The sequence below is a fragment of the Carassius auratus genome, chromosome 50, assembly GCF_003368295.1.
Source record: "Carassius auratus strain Wakin chromosome 50, ASM336829v1, whole genome shotgun sequence".
In the NCBI taxonomy this organism is placed as follows: domain Eukaryota; kingdom Metazoa; phylum Chordata; class Actinopteri; order Cypriniformes; family Cyprinidae; genus Carassius; species Carassius auratus.
The window spans coordinates 6,761,029-6,787,830 of record NC_039292.1 but is presented as its reverse complement, the minus strand read 5'-3'; the positions used below and the strand labels follow the sequence as shown (position 1 = coordinate 6,787,830).

At 36.2% G+C, this 26,802-nt stretch overlaps 1 protein-coding gene across 1 annotated transcript; it reads left to right on the top strand.

The window, feature by feature from the left end:
* The first annotated feature begins 1,039 nt into the window (after positions 1-1,039).
* On the top strand, positions 1,040-25,149 carry LOC113066818 (neuron navigator 2-like). The gene is given in 28 exon segments (XM_026238863.1): positions 1,040-1,200; positions 6,300-6,429; positions 8,929-9,226; positions 9,563-10,172; positions 11,491-11,859; positions 12,748-12,908; positions 13,724-13,900; positions 15,524-15,576; positions 15,902-15,925; positions 16,295-16,330; positions 16,332-16,370; positions 18,519-18,602; positions 18,802-18,928; positions 19,014-19,180; positions 20,322-20,488; positions 21,129-21,209; positions 21,728-21,881; positions 22,003-22,150; positions 22,229-22,326; positions 22,411-22,506; positions 22,595-22,763; positions 22,848-23,083; positions 23,270-23,424; positions 23,511-23,582; positions 24,169-24,365; positions 24,463-24,581; positions 24,656-24,859; positions 24,980-25,149. Coding segments are annotated over 28 exon segments (4,395 nt in total). The 5' UTR covers positions 1,040-1,096; the 3' UTR covers positions 25,100-25,149.
* Positions 25,150-26,802: the final 1,653 nt, after the last annotated feature.

The following is a 26,802-nucleotide window of genomic DNA, read 5'->3' as shown; positions in this document are numbered from 1 at the left end:
TTGTTCATTTTGTTTATCGCCAGCTAAAACTGTAAAACATCATCTTCTGTCATTGAAATAAATAAAATAGAAACATGTGTAATTGGGCAAACTTTAAAAAACTTAAATGAGAATTAAAATGTTGCTTTTTCAACTAACTGAAATAAGTTTAAGGGTGAAAATGACTAAAACTGAAATCTGAAAATAAATGAAAGCTGTATAGAAATACATATTTGAAAAACAAATTGATGACAAATGCACATAGCAAAGTTAATAAAACTCAAAAATTAAAAAGAAAATTGAAACGATAAAAATATAAAAGCTCATTCAAAATATCAGAATATTATAATAGTATATAAACAATATTAAAATAAACTGGCTTCCTTACAGTTGTGTTTTTTGAAGGCATAGCTCACCCCAAAATGAAAATTCCATCATCATATTCTGTATAACCTGTATAATTTTCATTCCTATGTGGAGATAGAAAATGATATTTTTTTTTTTTTACATTGGAAGTCGACGGGGTCCAAAAAAATGTAACATTTTTATTCAATACCATTATTTTTTTGTTCCATATTTTCACATATACAGTATTATATGGTCCTTAGATATATTTCTATTAGCACTGGCCATTAAAATACTTTAGCTGACCACTTCTATTCACATTAACTTTATTGATCAGTTTTATTTTTGTTTATTTTACTGTTAAGGAGAAACTTCTGACTCAAAGTGGTCAGATGTTCTTGATCTGTGAACTATAACCACTTAATATTAGGAGGATTTCCGACCACTTGAAAAGCCGATTTGTTTTTAAGCTTTAGCTCATTACACATGAATAATTCAACTTAATTAACATCTTGACATTCTTTCTGATCCAGCTCTGTTCTGAGACCAGTATATAGAGTCAACACCCATCTCCTTTTGAAGTCCTGCCGGGCTTAAAGACTCCTTTGTGATCAGATTACCATACGCTCAGTTGGTTAAGCCACTCCCCTCAGCTTGTGGTTGGCTGCTGGGTTTGTGTGCATGCATGTGTGTGTGTGTTTGGGGAGAATTGGTCTCTCTCTCAGATTAGTGAAAGGTAGAGCGAGGGAAGGAGTGCAGTGGAGCTTTACTCATGAAGCTGCCTGCCACCCAGCCAAACTTTAGCGGCCTCTCGCTGGCTGTCCCGGGATCAGGCTTTCGCCAGGGAATTCTGCAGCCCGGCTCCAACACTCTGAGGTAGAGAGGAGGAATTTTCTTTGTTTGAGGATTTATGAGGTGGAAAGTTGCTTTGCCACGTGGGACTGTTTTTGTGTGTGTGCTGGAGTGTGAAAGAAAAAGGTGTGTGGTGACCCCACTTTACTGATCTTAAATTGATTTTTAAAAGTATTAGAATAAAAAATAAATGTTCAATTCATTTTTATTATATAGAAAATATTATTTAAAATGAATGCTAACAGTTGTGGTTAGGAAATACAAATCAAATGTATATAATGATTAAACGTGAATTTTAATAGTGTTAATATCTTGCAGCTGTTTTGTTTCTGATGTACATTTATGTTTTGGGGGGGGAAAACCAAGGATGCAGTGATTAAGGATTGGATTTTTGTAACAAATCTATAAGATAATGATTGTCATATTGTCTAAATTTATACAGTATATTCAAAAATGACACCTTTGACCATTTGCTCCATATTTTAGGATTTAATTTGTGCACTTTATAACAGTCTATGAGGACTGTGATTTCTCTCAGTTTTGGTACATGTGTGTCAAGAAACCAGCTCAAAATTTAGCACACTGTCTCTATTACTTTATTTGAATACACTACCGTTCAAAAGTTTGATGCCAGTGAGATATTTTTTAAAATAAATTCAGCATTTTATTCAGCAAGCATGCATTAAATTGACAATAAAGACATTTATAATGTTGCCAAACATTTCTGTTTCAAATAATACTCTTGTTTTGAACTTTATATTCATCAAAACATCCTGAAAAAAAAAAACGTTATATGGTTTCCACAAAAATATTAAGCAGCACAACTGTTTCCATCATTGATAATCATAAGAAATGTATCTTGAGCAACTCAGTATATTAGTCTTATTTCTGAAGGATCATGTGATGCTGAAGACTGGAGTAATATAGCTGCGGAGTAATTCAGCTGTTCCATTAAAGGAATGAATTACATTTTTTAAATATATTCAAATAAAAACGGCTATTTTAAATTGTAATAATATTTTACATATTTACTGTATTTTTAATTACATAAATGAAGCCTTTGTAAGCATCAGATTCTTCTTAGAAATATTAGAAATCCTACCAACCCCAAACTTTTGAACTTTTAAAGCCATAGTCGCCACCACCACAACACAGACGTTTTTCTCAAAGCAACAAGCTTGTCAATGACCTGTGCCCTTTTTCCCTTGCTGTTCCTGGTTAAAGGATCTTTCCTGTTCTCCCACAATGCCTCCTTGCAGAACTAATTAATAGGCCTCCCAAAGCAAACAGGACAGGCTAGTGTGTGCAGTCGATCTGTAGCTCACAACTCCGTGCTGCTCTTCTAATAACAAGTCTTTAGCAAAAAAAAAATAATAATAATTCCTGCCCTTTGGATCAACTCACTATGCTTTAACTTCTTTGGGGCTTGACACAAATCTAATGTCCCAGACAGGAGAGGAGTTGGGGGTCGGGGCCACTGTTTCTGCATGCACTTGTTTGACTATGGCGGGGTAGATGACAGGTTGTTTCGGGACTGTTTGTGTTTGGTCTTGTCACACCTGTGTCTTCAGTCACTGATACTGAATTACATTTGCTGATTCATAATATTAGCTTAAAAGTATTTGTGAATGTCGTCAATGTTGGTGATGAGAGAAGGAAGCAGGTGAGACAGAGAGCGTTCCTGACGTATTTATTCAAAGCATCCCAGACGGGTTTCTGTTTATATGGCCGTATGATTTGCTTATTTAATTGTTTCACCTAGACTGCAATGGGAATCTTCACAACTGAAGAGTTTTGTTTGAATCGATAGACCCAACATTTAAAGGGACAGTTCACCCAAAAATGAAAATTAGACCTTGATTTACACACCCTTAAGCCATCCTAGGTGTATATGACTTTTTTCTTTCAGATCAATACAATTGGAGTTATATTAAAAAATGTATTGGCTCTTCCAAGATTTATAATGGCAGTGAATGTGCGTTGATATTTTTCATAAAATAGAGTGCATCCATCCATCATAAAAAGTACTCCAAATGGCTCCGGCGGGATAATAAAGTGTAGCGATGCATTTTTGTAAGAAAGAAATCCATAATAACAACTTTCTAAACTAAATCTCTAGCTTCCGCTAGCTATCATACGCACGTTCACGAGAGAGTGGCGTTCCAGTGGATGATGTATTTCCTGTGAGAAGTGACAAACGCTGAAGCTCAGAGGAGAGAGCAAAACAAAACACCGGTCACGAATTCGAGGAGACTGGTTTTCCTTTGCTGTTAATAAAACTAGCATATTTCTTACCAGATTTCATGGAATGTCCTACATCATCCGGTGAAACACCACTCTCTCGAACATGTCTACAAAAACATGCATGTGTCGCTGAGTCTGCCATTTGAACTAAAGAACTGAATCAGCTGTGAACAAATCATTCAGAATGGTTTGTGCATTGGCTCCAGAAGGCCTGCTAAACAAACTTTTTGCAAGATTTAACATTCTCTTTCTGTCTTTCTTTTTTGTGCTCGATATAGTGATGTCACAACTCAGATTTGCAGCTTTAGCAAATTCTGGAATCAAAACTCCAAAAACCCAAAAATGTTCTTTAAATTCCTCCAAAAACCAAGTTTATCTGACGTTATTTACACTGATGTAATGTCTCTGTTCTCTTATTGTATGTCAGCAGTTGTTTCATTTTAAGTGAGAACTCATGAGAAATGAATGATGAGCCATAAAGTTTTCCTTTGGGTGGTTGGAGTCACTCTTCAAAATAATTATTAAACTGTGCTTTTAATTAATCCAAAATGTTTATTTTCTTTAAACCATTCCTTTGTTTATATTCCATGACTCTTTCTAAAGAGTCCAGAAGCAATGTATTGCACACTCCCTTTCTATTTTTGACTGGTTTGCACTTGGGGAAACCAAGAGGAATGTCTTTGGATTATATTGGAAAGAAAGGAACAGAGGGATGAATTCTTTGAATGTGTATAAAAGTACCATTTTCTGACCCACCTCTACCCTCCCCTTCTCTCTCTTTCATGTCTGAAGTATTGTGTGACTGTTCAGAACTTTGTATTGTTGTTATGAAGATCAGAGAGGTTGACTTGCTGGTCAACAAGAAAACAATATGTTAAACTGGTCTGTTGTGCAGCTTAAAAAATTGTTACATGAATTGTAATATTGTCACATTACATGAACTTTAATTCAATTATGCATGAAACATAATTACCATGCAAGTAACCCTAATCCTTACCCTAACCATATAGTAAGTACATGTAGTTAATTAATATTACTCAGTACTTAAATGTATAATTACACTGTAACAAGGACACCTTAACATAAAGCATACATACAAGCACACATTTGTGTGTGTATGTGTATATATATATTATTTTTATTGCATTTCCTTAGATGACAGAATTATTTTTTGTCAACTTTTAGCAGCACACTATTATGTTGGTAACTTCAGCTAGACTAAATGCATTTAAATGGATTTCATGGTGTCTTTAAAAAGGATAAAGTGACTCATTCGTGTCAGTTTTCCTGCCATTTCATTTTTGGGGGTCTTTTTGGTGTTTGCATATGGCAAATGATGAATGAAGCAGATTATTTAAGCAGAGACGTGCCTGCAGACAAACGCATTAGCACAGTGACAAATAGCCCCAATGGGACCAACTTTCTCATAGCTCATTAAAACAGCAACCACAGACATTCTTCCACGCCAGTTATGTCGAGTCAGTTATGACAGACGTGAGCTATGGGGACTTTGTTCATATCAAAACAAGTATCTGTTCAGCTGTGTCGAAGGACATCAGGACTGTGGTGTATGTTTGAACACTCCTCTCTTGATTCACGATGACTGCCTGTGAATGAGCTTATGGGCTGGTTTGTTTGCCTGAATGATCCTGAGAAATGAGGAGGATTAGGTGCTATCTTAGGTGTTGATAAGACGTTTTGTTACCACACAGTGCTTAAGCTAGTTCTGTTAGCTTGGCTTCGAGTCTGGAGTGGCCTAAACTGGTGGCTTGTGGGAGTTCGGTCAGTCTGTGTTTGGATTTAGGCGCTAGCATGGAGGAACTTCCTGTTTACACATCCACATTACATTCACATCAGCAAATGTCATGTTCTCCATCTTTCAGATCTTTTTAAGGCCTTTGATAGTTTGAGTTTACAAATCTGGATAAAAAATATATTTTTAGCCTCATTTCAGCTGAAGTACAATTATTGATATTGTCAAATAAAGTTAATAAAATAATTGTAGGCTAACTTTAGCTAAATGTGTGACCGTATTATTGTTTGGAAAAGATAAATAATAATGAATAATAACTTATTAATATAAATAATAATAAATGTTTCTAGCCTTGCGCTAACTATTGAATCTGTTGAAAAACATTTGTGTGTGTATTGTGATTTAAGGTAATAATAATAATTAAAAAAAAATCAATTAAAATAAAAAACGTTTTTGGATGATTTGAACAAAAGCAAATAATTAAGCAAATAAACAAACACACACACACACACACACACACACATACATATGTATATATATATATATATATATAACAGATAGATAGATAGATAGATAGATAGATAGATAGATAGATAGATAGATAGATTTTATTACAGATTTTATATTTTGACAATGAAATGTACAATCCGCTGTGATTACCCAACTCATTTCACTTGTTTTTTTTTTTTTTACCAGTAGTGTCTTTGGCCCGTATGATTTTGGCTGAGCCCTGCTGAGCATCCTAATGTACTTCTTCAGTCAGTAACACTGTGGGAAATGGGGGAAAGCAAAGCAGAGCACATTGAGAATTTGGGGCACAGAGCTAATTAAAACAAGTTTTGAGGAGCAGAGAGCTTTTCCTAATGTTTCAAGCATGATGGGAATGCAGGTTTTTATGCTCAGACTGTCCCAGTGCAGACTTCATGACTCTCCACAGATGCTGTTTTTTGCTTACCTTTCTTTCCATTGCTACTCTTTAAATCTGCTCTTTTCCGTATTACGCTGAACATTCTGCATCCATGAATTCGGTTTGATTTCTTACACTACTCCTTGCACTATATTGATATCATGTCCCTCAGAAATGTAGAGAAATGACTTTTCCTCTCTTTTTTCTCTTTGTTCTCAGTTGTGACGACAGCAGCTCAGTCAGCAGCGGGATCAGTGACACCTTGGTCACAGATGACCTCGACACCAGGTCGTCCATTAGCTGCTACGTCAACACCCCATCTGTCCCACACAGAGACGTAGATGAACAGGTCAGTCACTGATACCAGAGCCTCAAGGTCTACAGAATCAGAAACATTTGCAGAAATTCACATGAGAAAAAAAAAACTATTTTAACATAAAGTTTCATTTGAATATGACACTTAAATCAAATAAATCTGTATTTATTCATTAAAGCTGCGGTAGGTAACTTTTGGCGCTCTAGCGGTTAATAAACAGAACTGCTTGCGTCTTGCGGAAGAACATCGTAGCCGGAACTACTTCTCTCTGTTTATGTCTATGAAGAATCACAACGGTACTGGGTTACTCCGCCGCGGTACCCCCGAAGCAATCTAAAATTGTCTGAATATAAACACTTATTATAGGTGCACCCTAGTGATTCAGGACAAGCTAAAAACACGGTTTGGAAAATGGATTCATGGTGTACTCGCTTATTATGTTCATTTTTCTACATTTTGAACACAAACAAAGTTACGGACCGCAGCTCTGATTGGTTATTTTTTACCGGGAGCGGATGGCTTTCTGCAAATGGCAATAGGACCACTGGGAGGAGCCAGAGGAGCTTGCTTTTTTTCACAGATTATCTGTCTCATATTCTACTGTCAGGACATAATGACAGGTTTAACAAATATGTAAAAAATATATTTTTACAAAAGTTACCTACTGCAGCTTTAAGTGAGATATGTATATATGTTTGTGCACACCATCTCTGGTGATCATTATATGGAGTCAAAAACAGACCTCCACATTAACGGTTTACGTTGCTTCATTGTCCCTTTTAATTCAATGAAATATTAGTGGGCCCTTATCAGAACTGGCCTGTGCCTGTTTTTGTGAGTGTGAGTCAGCAGACTGACTCAACTCTGCCCTGGTGATTGATCATCTTTACAAGCTCAACGCAGGTTAACATATGCTGAGCAAATGGAACAGTACAGTGAAGCAAAGATATGTCATCTGTCTCCCCTGTTTTAACAAGATGAACGCTTTAAATCCAGATGTGGCACACTGGGTTGGTTCCGAATAGTTTCCTGCGGCTTATTGGTTTGTGCATTGGTGTTGGTTTTTAAAAGTAAAATCCATGACCTTATTTATCTCGTCTTCCATATTTTTCTCCGCTGATGACAAAACGTATTTTTTCTCCATTTGTTTTTGATCTTGACATTGCAAAAAGTCCCAGATGTGGTTTCGAGTGTGCTGTGTTATTTTAGTATCACTGAGATACAATGAATGCTTATATAATATAATATAATATATTTTGATATATTTTATATTTTGTTTTCATTTGAATTTTAAAGTAATAATATTTTTTGTTGTTTTTTTGTATTATTATTATTTTCTTTATTGTTTATTTTCTTTAAAATAGGTCTATGTAGTTTTTAATAATTTTTTTTGTGTCAGTTATTTTACTACATCAAGTTAAACTATATTAATTTTTTCCACTTTACATTTATTTTATTTCTAGCAAGATGTTTTTCAATGGTTCTAGTTTTGGTTAACTGTAATAAACCTGCCGTATACATGATTTCAAAATTCTGAGAGTTTAGAGGCTTGACCTAAAATTGCATCTGAGCTGAAGCCAATTATCTGCCACCTTTCACTTCCACACCCTTGTACTTTTTCCCTATATAGTCTCCCCTCAGTCTTGGGGCTGGAGTGGAGGAAGGATTTATTGTATCAGCGTTGAGATAACAGTGTTTTGGAATTGGCCTGATAACAACTGGAGGCTATTAACATTCTTTCCCTGGCAATAATTTTTATGAGGATTTTCAGTAGCAGCTGAACAACGGACTTTCTAAAAAGGGATGATGTCATCCTGGATACATTGGTGGAAGGTCATGTAATGGATAAGTTTTGTCACATAATCAGATTTTATGATGCCTGTTGATGGTGTTTCTTAATAAATAAGATGCAAATTAGCTGTCGGTGATGATATTGTATCTGTCATTACAGGCATTATATAATATATTTGTGTATATCAGTCCAGAGCTATTTACTTTTTTCATGCAAAGATGTGTGTGTGTGTGTGTGTGTGCATATATATATATATATATATATATATATATATATATATATATATATATATATATATATATATATATATATATATACATATAATTTTTTTTTTATTTTATAAAACAATAGTTTATAATATGTATGGCAAAATATCATCATTTGTAATATAGCACGGAAATAAAATCAATATAAAATTTCAAGTTAATATTACATTAATATCTTAAGTATACATTAAGATTGACTGTTCTTAATAAAAAAAATTACAGACCTTCTGACACCCCCCTTGTTAAATATCAATTTTATTTAATATTGTGTAATATTATTAAAAAAATCACTATGTCAAGTACAAGTGGACTTTGACAGCCCTAAAAAAATCAAAGTAACCCATGGTGGCCCCCTGGGAAACCCCCAGATTTAGTACAGATTAGCAGAGAACATAGAAAGCAGTTTAATATTCTCTGAGGTTCAAAGACTGAAACATTTCTTTGCAGTTAATGATTTTGTTTTCTCTCTTGCAGCTCCAGACGGATGCAGAGAAGCACTCTGCAGTAAAACACAACCCCAACTGGTCCAACAGCGAGCCTAAACATTCAGAAGGTGGCTCTGACTGTGCCAAAAAAATGGAGACCACAACTAAATGGAACAACAGGTCCTCAGATTTCTCAGATGAATTAGAACGAAGCTTGGTGGGTCGCAAGACACCTACCATCTCACAGACGGGCTCCTGGAGGCGAGGAATGGCCGCCCAGGTGGGCGTCACCTCCCCACGGATGAAGGCTACAACACCTACGAACTGCAGCTCACTCAAGACACATGGTAATGGTTTACACGTTCATGTTATTTTATTGTATTTCAACTTTAATTTAGTTAACAAAAATCATTTGAAATAGTTTTAGTTAAGCGTAACAACACTGAGTCTGTTTTCATGTGGTTTCCTGAGGCATGACAGCCACAGAGATGTATTATCTGATCACAGATCTCATCGCATTACACTATAACACCTACATTATCTTATATGCGGTGTGCTGCGTACCTTTGCTGGGACTTATGTTCAGACGAGTCCCGACATGGACCATGCTACTATATTCAAAACTGTTCAAAAACATGATTTCATTTTGCGCTTGACAGTCCATGTCGTTGATAATCCCACAGGTAAGACCGATGACGCCAAAGTGTCGGAGAAAGGACGTTCCAACGGCACCCACTCCAAAAATGCTGATGACTCCAAGAAACCTCCCCTCAGTTTGGCCTCACGCACCCCAACCAGCACTTTTGGCTTCAAGAAGGCTCCGGGAACGATAATAACTGCCAGTGGAGCTGTTATAACTAGTGGCTCTGCTACAGTGGGCAGGATACCTAAATCGGTTGGGTTTTCTGGGAGTCGAATGGTGGGTCGGCAAGCGACGGTTGATGATGGATACCTTCCTTCAAGTGCTCGGATGACTTTTCAGTACCGCAGCTTACCAAGGCCTAGTCGTACTGGCGCCACTCGCTGTTCCAACCGCTCCAACAACTCGAGCCTTGATGCTAGTTTTTGCAATAAAGGTACTGCCACACTTCCCAATCCCAAGAGTCGCAACTTAGTCAAGTCGCCAATGGGAACTACAAACCAAACAGACCGAGAGAAGGGTATCTTTTCCGATGTGGAGAGCCAGGTACTTAAGACTAACGCAACTGCCAGGATGGGGATGCCAACTCAGTGCCAAGCTGAACGACAAGCAGGAGGAAAGTATTCAGAAATGTCCTCGCCAACCTTTCATAGGTAAGTTCGCGACATTCGCAAAGCATAGCGCTTATGTAGACTTGAAAGACTGTTGATTGAAAATGTATCTGCCAAGGCATGATTTCTACTTGATGTGGATGGAAACACCATTTTAGGTCCCTCAAATATTTACACAGCAGTTCTCAGCTGGGTTGTGTGAGTTCCAGAAAATTCCCCTCCTTGGGTGCTGGACGACGTTCATAGGACTTACTGTTTATCTGAGCGATTTGATGTTGGTTGAGATTCTGAGGCTTGAAAGGCGTCTTCTGGCCACCACAAATGCATTTTCCTTGAGCTTCTTGATGTTTCTGTAAGACATGGAACAGACCATGAGGCTAGTGTTTGTTCTAGCTGATTAGCTCTGACTGATTGCTCTCCTAGTTAGTAGAACCAGACTACAGATCGACTGATGTTATCTGACCAGGCAGTCCATGAATTAAGGAGAAAAATCAGAGCTAACAGAGTTTCCTTATCTCATATTTTTCTTTGTGAAGAACTGGGGTGTCCATCCTGGATGGCCAGTGGTCTGCAGAGTTTAGCTTCAACCTGCCTCAACACCCTTGCTTGGAAGTTTATAGTGAGCCCAGAGACCTGAAGGATGGTTCAGGGTTGTTTAATTAGGACTGGAGCTAAAATAGTTTCGACACCCCCGATGAAAAGAATGACATTGTTGATTTGCATTTTGCCGTCAATGATCAACAAAAGAACAACAAAAATGATTCCTGTCAGTTCGGTTTACTTACTTTGCTAATCAGTAGCATATAAAAAAAAAATCAATACTTCACTGTTTCAGTAATGTAACAGTGTATCATTAATTACATTTTTATATGAACAATCAGTCTATAAATAGACTTATGTTTCACAAACCAAAAACAGACATTAGATTAATAATTCCGGGTTCATTTTGAAATGGACTGACTCATGATTCAGTGAGGGCAATAATTGTGATCTTAGTAATAGCTATCAAACTGCTAACTTACAAGCAGCTTTGTGAATCTTTTCGAGAAACTGATAACTTGCAATCGGGTTTGAGACAGTTTCATGAATCTTTTTGACTGACTCGTTAAAAAGAACCAGTTCATAGTGGAAAATTGATAATTGCTGGCTGTGCTATAAAAACAAATTATCTGACTGAATGAATGGTTAAAAAGAATGTAGTAATGTAAAAGAGTAGTGTGAAACTGGCATGCAGTCTACTCTAATGAAACCTAGATCTTCTGTTATTGTCATAAATGTTAACTTTTTGTTGCATTTTCAACCATTTCCCCCTGATTTTATTAAAACTATTTGTTTAATTTCTTTCTTCCTTTGCATCCAGACTCTTTGGTAACAAATCTTGCAACAAGCAAGCTCCGGTCACCACCATGGAGAACTTGAAGAGCTCCACCATCATCTCCAATCCTCATGCCACGTCCATCCAGCAGAATTATTCTCTAACCATGCCATCAGTTGCCAGTGGAGGCAGCGACCCATTTTACGGTGACAATCTGATGGTGCATTCTGGGTGTCATGGAGAGCAGACCCTTTCCTCTATGACCTCCAGCCCAGGGTCAGCTTTCTCTTCTTGGGGAGGCAGGGATGGATTGGACTCCAACCACACCAGTACTGACTATATAGATGTTACCTTGGGAAAGGAAGATTTATGTCTTAATCGGACCAACAGTGTCCGAACTGGCCTCTCAGACAGGTGAGAAACTGACTGTTCAACACATGATTTTTCCAGCTGTTTGTGACTTGAAAGTTGGGTTTATATCTCTTGTGATGATCTATCTTTCCTTCCACCTACTCCTCTTTAAACATTTCTTTATCTCCTCTCCTTTTTCTGTCACTTTTATCTGCCTCTTATTGTTTTGTCTGCCTCATACCCTTCTCTAGCCCTCACTCCTCCCCCTCTGCTAGCCCTAAATGTACCCGCAACACACTCACATGGAAAGAAGTCAGGTTAAGCGGTCTTTGTGGTAAAATGGTCTGTTTTGCTTTGTGTTTTGTGTGCTTTGTGATCAGGGCTCCTGATTGTGACTACAAAAAATACATATTTGTACCAGCAATTTGAAGGGGGAAACTAGATAGGAAAACTCTGTACTTAGTTTTGTTCTTTCCATGTTCTTAATGTTTTTAGAATGACAGTAAACCTTCCTTGATTCCTTGATTCCTTGAAATGACTCTTTTGAAGTGTTTCTTTTTAACGATTCAGTCAAAACAATTAACAAAACAGCCACAAACTCATTTTTGAATCAAACTTGCTCTGTCAGTGAACAGTGACTCCCTCACTAAACCACAAATATTTTTATATGAATGCAATTTTTGTTAACTAGGTTTTGATTTGTTTAGTACAATATGGTATTTATTTTGAAATATACCTGTTGACCTGGTTAAATAATGTCGTATGTAAATAATCATGAGAGCTTGGAGCTGAGGACTTGGGTTTTCTGTTACCGACCTTAGATTGGATGGCTGTGCTTATCCCTGGCATTGTGACATTTATCTTGGAACTGTTTTCATGAGAATTTTCATGGAAAAGAGAAAAACAACACTGCATTTCACAGACTCATATACACTTGTTTTTAACCTGCAGGTATGGCTATGTGCCTCAGGTCAAAGGTCATGAAGAGGCCCGTGATTGGCTATGTTCACTGTCAACTGTTGGGCTTCCAGATTCAATTGGCTCTTCCTACTACACCCCTGCCTCTGCACTCAGCTCGCCCTCCGGCACACGCTTCAACTTTAGCACACTTGGTAAACACAAGAAAATATGTGTAATCACAGTTTTATTTTTGTTACTATAGGGTTTACACTTTTATAGGATGCACAATCTATCGCTACATTACTGATTATGATTATTGACCAGTATTAATATTGGGGAGTGTGTTTATATATATTTATAATTTGTATATACGTGTATCTCAACCAATGCTGATAAATTTAATATATATATATTTGTAAACTTATCGGTTGATATTGGATATTGAATTTTACTTGTTCATTTACCTTTTTTGTATATTAAGATTACCTTTGCTATCATCTATGATGACCTAAAGTTAAAATGGAAAAAAATAAAACACAATTTTAGTTAAACAATGTTAAATCTATGTAATCTAGAAAATACGATATCCATGAATATCCATTTTTCATACATTGCATTATAATGTTTTGATGCTTTAAAAATAGATTTTAAGGTTTTTGTTTATTTTTCAGACAAAACAGAATAATTTAAATATCAGCCATTTATTGGTTATTGGCCATAACATGAAAATGATTACCGATATATCGGTATCACCCAGAACTTTAATAATGGTTCATCCCTAGATCATATGTAAAATATTATCTTATTTAATTCTGTTGGATTATTACCCAATACTAGCAGCAGACTTAATGCAGTTCAAATTTTATTTTAAGTTAAATTTACGTTTAAAGGTAGAATTGTAAATTTTATTAAAAGTTTAAATTTTTCATTTGCTTATGCTTTAGCTAAAATATCTACTAGTCTCTCCCTTATTGTGAACTTTGAATATTTTTCTTTTTTAACCTTGATCCCTGTATTGACAATCCAGGCAGTCCCACCGCAGCTTCTCAGATAGCAACTTTGCATGGTACCAATGGTCAGTGCAATCACAACAACCCGTGCGACCCCTACAGCGACCCACGTTTGAAGAACAGCTCGATGAGCATGGAGGAAAAGAGCCGCACTATGAGTAGCTCCGGATCGTTCCGTGAATGCCTGGAGGAAGGTGATACTTCAGAATGATTTTAAATGATCAAAAATTGTGTATTTGTGCGTTTTGCGTAAGAACACTAAATATGAGCTAGTATCATATGAATGTGTTATTTCTGTCTGCTGACAGAATTTACTATCACAGCTTTATCCATAACATCATGTTTTTGGAAAATAGTAAATAGACCTTCATTGTTCTGTTTGCTAATAACTAAATATAGGTTGTCAATAATTTTAGGGCTTTTGACAACGTCAAGCTGCAACTTGTGTCCTTGCTTGCACCAAAGCATGAGCAAACAAAGAGCAGCATTGTTTGCCTGGCAGCCTTTACCCCACAGTTAATGTTGATTTGATGATTAACTCGCCTGCATTGGCTCAACACCACTTGTCCCAAGGCTCTTTTGCTTTCTGCATTTATGATTCATGTCTTTGTAAGGTAGTGATGGTGTTGATTTCAATGTGCCAGTGAACTTAAGCAGTGATGTTCAGGCTTGTAAAAAGAACGACAGTTGCTGTTTGCAATAATGCATGTCCTCAATTTTATGAAGTTTTTTAAGGTCTTTTTTTTTGTTATCGTCTTAAAAAGGAAAAAGTTGACTCAGCGAAGAATTGCCGCTAAATAAATTTGTATTTGTTGAAATTAATTTGCACTGTAAACCTTTAAAAGCACTGTGATGGCACCATTGTACAATGTTGGTATTATAGTACATTGATATACCATGGCATTAAATTATTACTGTATTCATGTACCAGGATATTTACATGGTATTATTTGAATAAATACCATGATAGACTGTTCAAATTGAGAAATTTCTATTATGATTATTTTATTATTAATATATAAGATATTAATATATTTTATTTATTATTTATTTATTTAAAAAATTATCATTGTTTCCACAAAAATATTAAGCAGCACAACTATTTTTAACAATGTTAATAATCAGAAATGTCTCTTGAGCACCAAATCAGCTTTCTGAAGATCATGTGACACTAAAGACTGGAGTATTGGAGCTAAAAATTGATCTTTAACCGCTTTTATTTAAAAACAGTCATTCTTGTCTAGGCTTTTTGTGTGGGGTTAAAACTCCCCCTAAGCAATTTCTCTGGACCGTGAAGAAACCGTCTGTTCATTGAGATTAGTCATAAAGACCGATCCCTTTTTGCAACCTCAAAAGCTGTTTAGTTTAAGCACCACTTGACATAGATAGCTTTCATTTTGAAAATACAATGAGAGGAACACACTCATAATTATTTTCAAATATGCAAGTGATGAAAGGAATTTATAACCTTGAATCACAATGGCAAGTTGAATGACCTTTCGAATCCTAAAATGATTCATAGTACGTTTATTTTGGCACACTTTTGTTGCCTTTTGTTTTTGCTAGGGTGTTTGCTTTGGCAGTAACAGATATCAAGAAAAAACATACTTGCAGATATAACTCATCAGAAATATGCTGGCCATAAAGGTACTGTTAACTTAACAATAGCCCATTTTATGGTGATAAGCACTTCATGGTGTTTCAGTTTATGCTATTTTACTTTTTGCATGCTAGTTTTTCAATGGCTCACGTTCTCCTGCAATAAAAAACCAGTGTTGATTGAAGTTATTTTGACTGTATTTTTCTTCTTTCCACAGTTCATGGCTCATCTTTGTCTCTAGTCTCGAGCACATCATCAGCTTACTCTACGGTGAGTCAAAAGGGTTGAATTGATGCTAAATGTTAAAATTCAATGGCTCTTTCACATGTTCGGGCCGTCTTGTGATACTTTTGTTAGCTGTAAAAACTTAAAGAAGTGTGTCAAGTTTTCACTGTTAAAAATCAAGTACGCTTTACGGTCATGAATGAGAAATTATAGGCAATTGCATTACAGGTAAGATAAATTAACCGTTGTTTAAACTGTACGTTTATCAGGTAAAGATAAAAAATCTGCATGGTGACTTCTCTTAGGTAGATGCTCCAAAGCATTATTCCAAACCATTAATCTCTGTCTTTTCTTCTTTTTCTATCTCTAGCCTGAGGAAAAGGCTCAGACGGAGGTGAGAACAGCATCCTTCATTCTCCTTATGTAAATGATTGACTGTGTTGCACAAGGGAGCCGGTAGACTGTCCAAAACACTGTTTTTCTCCAGCTGGTTTATAATTTTAAACACACTTTGATGTAACTCTCCTTTGAAAATGTCTGGGTTTTTCATGACGGTCTTCATGGTAGCTGTCCTTGATATCTACTCTTTAATCTCTGTGTTTTATGTCTCCTACCAAAGTTTCCCTTCCATGCTGATCAAGGGCTAGTCTCTGCTTAGCACATTATTATAAGAGAAACCACAAACTGGTATCATGTTAGCATCAGAAATCAGCTGTTAGCAACGTAACTTGTGTTTGAATAACTGAATGGAATGTGTGTTTAGATCCGTAAGCTGAGGAGGGAATTGGATGCGTCGCAAGGAAAAGGTCTCAGCTCTCACAACGCAGCTCAGTGCCAATGTGAGTACACTGGACAGTCATTTAGGCACAAGTACCCACAATACACCTTCAATAAATACTAGATTTCTTCTTTCTTTCTACTAGTTTTCATTCATATTCAATTCAAAAGCTGCATAGCATAGCTTTTGAGCATCAAGCATCATTTAAAAGACATTTTTATTTGATAAAACATCACATTGTGAGATTTTTTATTTATAATTTTTGTTTATTTATTAATTCAGTTTATTAAAATCACAATTATCTTTATTTATTTATGCATTTATTTATTTATTTAGCAAAAAAAAAAAAAATCCATAAACATCTGCTAAACACATTACCTATATATTAACATCAGTGCTCAATGGTTCAGTTGGCAATTTTTAAAAGGTTATTGACTTTGGAAGTTGTGAGGTCATCAAATATGTGGTTAACAGTTATAGAACAACTTCATGTTGGATTTGTACCATGCCATAGTCTTGACTTTTGTGCATCTTTATCAGGTAAAATAGTGATTTAGCCTTTGTTCTAGTCTTTTGAAATCTTTCCAACTGCCTGCATCATATTGAGTAAGACGGTGTTTGCTTGTGTGCGTGTGTGTGTGTGTGTGTGTGTGTGAATGAGTGAAAGAGAGAGAGATGCACCTTTAAGTGGAATCATTTGCTCAATAACACCCGATATGACAGCCTGCATTTGGCCTACACAAACTAATGAATCGTCACATCCTAAAACCCCTATCCATCTGTCAGCTCTCATACAGGCTTTACAAACAAAACTAGAGGCTTTTGGCCTCCTGGGTGTTTGTTAAAGCATTTTGCACACACACAAATACACCAACTGCTATTCTGCTTGGACGCAAACCCTTTGAGGATGTAATATTGAAGGTTATCTGATGTTTGAAACAGCACATGCCCAAACACAAACCTCTGACTCCCTCCGATTGAAGTCATCCAGATCTCCAGTCCCTTGATTATCGGCTCATGTTGCATATGATACGCTTGTTGTGTTATCGTATTATGTACGAGTGTGGTTGCTATTTTTTGGCAACTACAACTGAGCAGAAATCTAAGGTACACAATACATCGTCCTCGGTGTCCCAGTACGTACACAGTTCATCACCTCAAGATGTTTACAGGCAAGGCTAACCCCAGTCGAACAGTTATCTGGCATCCTCAGAATCATTACCCATCTTTTAGGAGGGTCTGTGAGAGGACTAAACCAAAGCCTCTCAGCAATAGCAAGAGCCACGGCTGCAGCTCAAAGAGCCAGAGTAAATGGAGCAAGCGAGAACTCTCTGAGCTGGGCTGAAGATCTTGGACTGACTGCTCTGTTTGACTTTTAGAGCTAGTTGTTTAGTATGATGTTACCCTGAGGAAGGTTGTGCTGATGCTTGGTTTGAGGATTCTGTTTGTTGGTTTGGACTCTTGCGTTTAATCTGTTTTGAGGGTGTGTTTTTGCATGTTGTGAAATATTATCACAATCTTTCTAACTCGCAGTTGAAAGTAATATTATATTATTTAGATATGTGCATAGTGTGTGTGTGTGTGTGTAATATTAATTGTCTAATATTATCAATTTAGTTGTAAGTAATATTATTTAATGTGAAAATATATTATGAATACACTTTTATGTATAAAAAATACATAATCTGTTTTATAGATCTATAATATATTTTAGTGATTTTTATATATGTATTTAATTATAAAAGAATTATTAAAAAAGGATAATAGTAGATGTATAAAACCGTTAACAGAGTATAGTTAATTTTAATTTTTAATTGTATTAGTATTATTTGTCATTTTATAACTTTATTATTATTTTTTTCATTTGTATTTTGTTTTTGTTTATGTCAAAATATTTCATGTTTTTATAGTATGTTCTTGGTTTTTGTTGACATGAAATGATGACAATGCAATGGAATTTTTCAGTTTCCAGTTCCAGTTTCTGTATCCTCTAAATCTTAAAAACCCGAGTTCTTGCCACGACTTGTCTTTATCACAAAAACTCACTCTCATAAGACATATTTGGATCCATTGCTGACGAGCAGCAACACACAATTTTCTAGAAATGTGATCATATTTTACCACTCCTTTGAGTTTGTCAATTTTCGGCATTTTTGCTTATTAAAATAAAACTGATTTACTTTGTAAATTAAATTGTGTGTGTCCTCAGGCTCACCTTGTGGCGGCTTTTGAGCAGAGTTTAGGAAACATGACCATCCGGCTGCAGAGCCTGACGACGACAGCAGAACAGAAGGTGTGTGTGAGAAAGATCACAGTGTTTTATTATTTTTGTGAGAATGAGAAAGTCCTCATGGAGATACTATAGCCTAAAAAAACTCTCAAGTTGGAATGAAAAAGCTTCATAAAGAGTCCTTAAATGGTATCTCAATTGGTCTCTTAAAATGTATTACTGTTAAATATCATAAAAATTGTTTAATATCACTTATTTGCAGGACACAGAGCTAAATGACTTGAGGAAGAACATTGAACACCTTCAGAAGCAAAACTCAGCGACTCAAGCCACAATCAGTGGAGTCATGAACACACCAGACCCAACTTTAATAAACCGCATTAACAATGGTGAGATCTCAATAACTATAGTACAATAAAATAAACAGGATCCCATGTATTGCCTATGTTTCATTCATTGGCTATGCTTCCTCAGTTTCTCTCGACTCTGACAACGGCTCGCCTCAGTCTCAGCAAGAGTTGCGGATCCACAGACAGCCCTCATCGGACAGCGTCTCCAGCATGACTAGCGCCACCAGCCACTCCAGCATTGGCAGCAACCTGGAGCTGGACGCTAAGAACAAAAAGAAGAAGAAAAGCTGGGTAAATGTTCAAACCCATCCATCCAATACAAAAAGAAAACATGGTTCTCTCTCCACTTCTTTAACTAGACAGACTAGGTAGAGTAAGATCAGTGCTAGATTGGATTATTCATTTATTTTAACCTTTTAAATGTTTTTTTTTTTTTATTTGTTGATGTTACATGTCATCAGCCTTCATGTGGTGGAGGAAAGGTGAATACCTATGAAAGAAAAAATGTCTTACTAGTACTTAAAGGGTTACTCCAGCCCAAAATGAAAAATTTGTCATTAATCACTTACCCCCATGTCGTTCCAAACTTGTAACAGCTCCGTTCATCTTCAGAACTTCAGAAAATTGACCATTATGATGATGCTTTTCATAGTTTCCTGGACCTTGACACTGTTATTTATTTGGCAGTCTATGGGACAGTCACAAGCCTACCGGTTTCCCTCCAAAATATCTTAAATTGTGTTCCGAAGATGAATAAAGCTTTTATGGGTTTGGAACGACATGAAGTGATAAAGTGATTAATGACAAAATTTTCATTTGCGGTGAAGTTAACGTTAACCCTTTAATTGGATTTTACTTGGAATTGTGGGTTGATATTTCTTGGCATTAGGTGTTAGCTTTTCTTGAAAAATGTAGAATAAATATCGGTCATCAATATCATAAAATCACTTGTCCTCTTGCATTCAGGCTGAATCGTCTGGTGGAGGAAAATTACCTGATAACTACGTATGCAATGCTAACCTTGTTGTCGAAGTGCCGATGTTGTGCAGTTTTAGAGCTAGAACCAGTGTTTTTCATCACTAGATTTATCTGATTTATGTAACGCAGGTGATCTCCCCTCCTTCAGAATGTATCATAGACTGGATCCAAACATTTTATGATAACATTATAAACTCTGCTAACTGTTAGAGCCAGTGTTGTTTTAGCTACATTGTATTGAAGTATGTTTTTGTCTGATTTTCCCTGTGCTTTCATGTCATGGTACAAGTGTATGAGGTACGATGGGATAAATGACCCCTTCACATACATTTTTATACTCCTGAAATAATTAAAAAAAGGTTTCATTTCTTAAAGATAAACTTAAAAAAAGGATACTAACTACTAAAGGCTGTGTTTTGAAAGTTTCTTTGTAACATATTTGTTTCTTCCACAGCTGCAGAGCTCCTTTAAACAAGCATTCACGAAGAAGAAGTCTCCCAAATCGGCGTCCTCTCACTCGGACATTGAAGAAATGACAGACTCTTCTCTTCCATCTTCACCCAAACTCCCCTTTAACACCTCGACAGCCTCGTCTCCCATGATACGCAACTCCAACTCCCTGTAAGCTCCTCACATCAGCAACGACAACAATTCTAATATCAAATATTGAATGCATTATTATATTATCATTTCTGTAATAAGAATAGTTTTACAGCAAACCCAGACTAAACCCACAATTCTGTGAGTGTACAGAAGCTACATGAAACAATTATAATAATTAACCATTTATTTATATATATATTAGTATTATTATAAATGTTTTTTTATTGTTTATAAATGTTTCTGTTTCAGTTAAGTTGTTATAATAATATTTAATTATTATTATTCTGAATCACTCTATTATTATGTCTTATTTTTCCGTGGTAATTATAATAGCCCGGGTCTCGCTGGGCTTGGTTCAGGTACCACACCTCTAACCAGGAGTTTTCTGAAAAATTAGATTTTTCTTAACCTTCATTTTTGATGAAAGAAAGATTTATAACATACAAGCACCATTTATAGTGTGATTTGGTCTAGAACTTGGTAGTGTTTTTGGAAAATAACACCAATATAAACTAAAAAGTTACAAACACCCAACTTTTATGTGGCTACATAGTAGCTCTCAATGTGATGGCACTGTCGGATATAACTCTTTATAGCTGATGCAACGTGGAGCACCCTCAGAGATTCTCTCATGGTTGATATATGTGTATGTTCATAGTCCTCAACTGTCCTCCCTGCCTGCACACGGGCCTGTCTGGGGCTGTGACAACAAGTCCATGAGGTCTGCCTCACTGGCACGGTAAAGGGAATGGCACAAACAATACCAAAATTTCTCAATCGCAGATGATCAGTCCCCTGAACAATATATCACGAACAGATGTTCAACCAATGACTCATAAATTAGTCAGTCTGAGCAATTAACAATTTTTGCAACACTGTGTGCCCTGATTCATAAATAATTTAGTATTGTTGCTATTTCTGTTGCGAGGTTCATGCACTACTTACAGTTCGTTGATGGAAAATTCACTTTCACAGCTAATCAATATTTGATGATTTGTCCAAATCACAAAACAATGAACTAATCTTAAAAACAAAACACCCTAATAACTGTATTTGTATTTTTCAAAATGTTTTGTATCATTTTTAGGTTAGGCATTTTATTATTTGTGTTTTAAATTGTTTTGCTTTGTGTGTATTTTTTGTTGTTGTTGTTTTAGTATGTTGTTTTAATTTAGTTTAGTTTTGTTTTGTTAATGCGTTTTGAACTAATCTTGTTTGTTTTCTTTATTTGTTTGATATTACATGTGTTTGTCACAGGATCCCTGAGTTTACAGAGAGCGAGGCCGAAACAGTCATGCAGTTGCGCAGTGAACTGCGCGATAAAGAAATGAAACTCACAGACATCAGATTGGAGGCTCTTAGCTCCGCCCACCAATTGGACCAGCTCCGAGAATCCATGAACCGCATGCAAGTGAGCATCTGCTTAAATAGGACAATATATTTAATGTGCTTGTACATAATTATACTCCCATATATGTTCAATATGTTTCATGTGGAGGCTAATTTTTTTTCTTGTCATTAAAATGAATTAGATTGAGATCGAGAGGCTGAAAGTGGAGAATGACCGCTTAAGGATAGAGAGCCGAGGCAGTGGTAGCAGAGCTCCTTCTCAGATGTCCATCTCCCCTTCTTCTGTGGGCATTTCATCTCAACTGAGCGTCACAGAATCCACCAGCTTAGGTATAAAAGACTTCCTAACATCAAGAATTGTAGTGTTTTTTGAAAGTAGTATAATTGAAATTCTCCGATGGATTATAGATATGTTGCTTGAAGACAGTGGAGATGGAAGTTCCTGGAAAGAGGGACAACATGTGAAGGTCGTGGTCAGTCTAGAGAAAGATCCAGAGTGGAAAGAGGTACAACTCAAGACTTTTCAGCAAAGAAAACTCAATGATCTCATCAGCGTCACTTCAAGCTCTTCTTTGTGCTGCTTTTGGCAGGAATGCAGACCTTCTCAGTTCTTGCTGGGCTGCATTGGTGTCAGTGGAAAAACCAGATGGGATGTCCTAGATGGGGTAGTCAGACGTCTCTTTAAGGTACAAAATACTTAAACAGCTCTGAGCTGAAATCATATGAAAAAACTTCTTCACAACACAATATATCATGTTCCTTTCACTCCAACAGGAATATATCATCTACATAGATCCTATCACACAGCTGGGTCTGAACACAGACAGTGTGATGGAGTACAGCATCGGAGACATCCATCGCAGCAGTGATGCAGACACACCAGAACTCCTGCCATGCGGTTATCTTGTAGGAGAAAGCGATACCATCTCTGTCAAGCTGAAAGGTACGATTATTGCTCTTTTCACAACATACCACTGCATATATTGACAACAGGTCTCTTACAGAAACCTTTTCTCTCCATCTGCAGACTTGTCTGTTAATAGTGAGGACAGTTTGGCATTCGAGGCGCTCGTTCCGAAGCCGGTTCTGCAGAGATACATCTCTCAGCTTGAGGAGTACAGACGAATAATCTTTTCAGGGCCTTCTGGCACGGGGAAAAGCTTTCTAGCCAGAAGACTGGCCGAGTACATGGTCCTAAAAGAAGGAAAACAGCTGGAACATCGCGCAATCGTCACTTTCAATATTGATAACAAAACTATTAAGGTCAGTTAAACAGATTGAATTAATATTACAGAACTTAATAACAGATGTATGTCCTATTCACTTAATCATTTTCATTTTTAGTTAAATTGTGGGCTTATGATTTATTCAAGTGCTACAAAATATCAAAGGTTTTGCTTTCAGCATGTTGGAAATTTCCAGTGATAAAGCACAGTGTGTTTTATATAGGAGCTGAAGCAGTACTTGTCCAACCTGGCAGACCAGTGTAAAAACAGTGTACATGCTGTTGACGTGCCTGTGGTGCTTGTACTGGATAACCTTCACCACGTCACTTCACTGGCTGAGATTTTCAACGGCCTGCTCAACTGCAAGAACCACCAGTGGTGAGCAGCACACACAGTCTTCGAAAAAAGATTCATGTATATTCATGTAGAGTTCATCTATATTCAATTGTATTGTTTTCTCACAGTCCTTACATCATTGGAACCATGAATCAAACCCCATCACCCACTCCAAATCTACAGCTTCATCATAATTTTAGGTATCATCTCATTCAGATTTCAATTTGATATTAATTATTAATATTAATATACCATTTTTGCTAAATTATATATGTAAATGTACCAAAAATATGTAAAATATAGGGGTTTACCTAGGGTATAACTTTGAATTTTATCTACACTGTTTAATAACATTTTCTGGTATATATAGCCTATAGAGAGAGATTTTACATATTACATAATATATATATTAATTTACATGTACTTAAATATATACAAGTATGTGTGTGGAATTATATATACATATAGATATACACATTACACACACAAACTTTTATTTTGGATGCAATTAATCATGATTAATCAATTTGACATTCTCTCTCTCTCTCTCTCTCTCTATATATATATATATATACATATATTGTTTAACTATATTTTACAAAGTAATTTATTCATGTGACCTCAAATCTGTATATGTATATACAATTCATAAAAAGTATTCATTTTCTAGTTTATATCATAAAAATGCTTTACCCCAAGTCTCCACAAGAGGTCACGCAAGCATTATTTTGCTTATTAAACATGGCTAAAGGTGGATGTGGTGTTGTACCTGCTCTCTTATTTCAGATGGATTTTATGTGCCAATCATACTGAGCCAGTGAAAGGCTTTCTGGGTCGGTACTTACGACGGAAGCTTCTAGAAACCGAGATCAGCAGTCGTGTGAGGAACAGCGAGCTAGTTAAGATTATTGAGTGGATCCCATGTGTTTGGCATCATCTCAACCGCTTCCTGGAAACACACAGTTCTTCTGATGTCACAATTGGTGAGTGTGGATCACAAAATCACAATTTTCTGTAGGCCTTAAACTTTCTGAACTGTCTTAATATACTGATTTGTGTAAACATCTTTGTCCACCACAGGACCTCGACTCTTTCTATCCTGCCCAATGGATGTTGAAGGCTCAAGAGTGTGGTTCACCGATCTGTGGAACTACTCCATCATCCCCTACATGCTGGAGGCTGTCAGAGAAGGGCTGCAGGTGAGGTGCCTTCCATCACTACAATACTGGAATGCTAAAGCAAATAAACAAACAACTGTACACGTGTTCTGCAGATGTATGGACGTAAGGCAGCATGGGAGGACCCGGCGAAGTGGGTGATGGACAGCTTCCCTTGGGTGGCAAGTCCACAGCAACATGAGTGGCATTCCCTGTTGCGACTTCGGCCAGAGGACATAGGGTTCAACGGGTACAGTATATCTCCGGACGGCAGTCCAGGCAAGCAACCTGCTCAGGGAAAATCAGAAGAAGACCCACTGGTAAGTTTTAATTGATATTTGCTCATAACATTTTTGTGACATGCAGAGCACAAATTATGTGTGTGTGTATGTATATATATACACCGTTAACCATGTAATAACCTGTTCCTATTACCACAGATGAATATGTTAATGAGGTTGAAGGAGACCGCTCACTGCTCAGGGACAGAGAGCTATGACAGTGATTCCACCACCAACAGTCACCAAGAAGACATGCTGGACTCTTCTGAGTCCTTTTAATATCAAATGTGGCTTTTATATTAACCTACAGGGTGCTTGTAAGTTTAGACCAGGGTGCTGGAAACCCTGAAAAAGCATTATTGCTCAGTAAGTCATATCAAATGTGGCTTTTATATTAACCTACAGGGTGCTTGTAAGTTTAGACCAGGGTGCTGGAAACCCTGAAAAAGCATTATTGCTCAGTAAGTCACATCACACCTTAATCATCACCTGAAATGCAAGAAAAAATCATGCTCAAAAGAAAAATATATTCTTTTAAATGGACACTAGATGGCGGTATAGTTATGTTCAAAAAGGAGACAGACCTAGTTGAGCTGTAGCAGCTCCTTTTAAATTCAAAACTGTTGCCAATTCATGTTTATTTTCAATCATAAATTAAACTTTATGTTTAAATAGTATCTAATGTTGGGTGACTTTTATTTTCTAGTGAACAACTTTGGTGCTGAACTTTATAATAATGCTGTAAAACTCTATAAATTGAGACAGGCTAGCTTATGTCTTAAAGAGTTGTAACTTAATACAAATAATGCAAGGACACTATAGCCTTCAAATGATGCACTATCCATGGGACCCTTACAGAGAAATATATTGGAAATATGCACTATATAGTGTTTGCCTTTTAGCAACAAAAGACAGTTTTGGTAACACACATGCATAACATAAAGAGATGTTTGGAAAAGTATTGATAACATTGAAAGCAAACAAGATATATGATTAGGCTACATTATCAAATATCTTATCAAGGTTCTATTATTTTGTAGCAGGAGCATATTTTGTGCCTTTTTGTGAAGTAAAATAATATCTATGCAATATTGTTACGTTCAAAGAATATTTAGCTTTGTTGCGACACAGTCTCTCGTAACTCTTTAGTCAACAACAGAAAAGGTTTTCCCAAACAATCTCAATGATTAAAACCATTACAGAAAATATAGTAGCATTGTTACATTGCAATACTGAAGATATCAGGAAGACTTCAAATCAAAGCTGACAACACTTTTATAGATTATTAATAATTCTACAAGGACAACTGTAAAAATGAGTCTACTTTGTTCAGTGTGAGAGTGTTTATCTAAAAAATACTATTGTGTCAATGGTTAAGGTCTGTACATACTGAAGATGATGGAGATCTGTGTGATGTGCTTTAGCCTGAATTGGGGGTTATGTGTCTTCCTAATGTGGCAAACATTTGTATGAAGTCCAAATAGATTCCTGGGGGTTGCTTTATTTGAAAGATTGCATTTTGTTTAATTGAAAAATAATTTTATTCAAAGGTTAATTTTAAAATTATTTTCCAGAATATATTTTAATAGAAGACCTGATGCAGTATTTCTTAATTTTGGCTTTTCTGTGTTTATCTCCCGTCAAATTTATTGCTGTGCTTCAAGTACTGCCAAGATATTTACTTCTACATGTGAAAACATTTGTGTGGAAAATAAAGAAAATTAGCATATATGAAAATAATAACTAAAAAAAATTAGAGTGAATTTTGATTGAGTTTGTGTATATTTTCATTTGTACTATATTGTAAATATTTGCCTCATGTTTTATTTGTGTAGTCTTTAAGAGGAAATGTTTTATGTAAAGTTGTTGTTAATGTTTAATTATATTTTTCAGTCTCAACTTGATTGCATACAACCATTTTTTGAATAAATGTGATCATTTTCCTGCCCATCTATGATTCTCTGTCAGTTATTCGATGACAA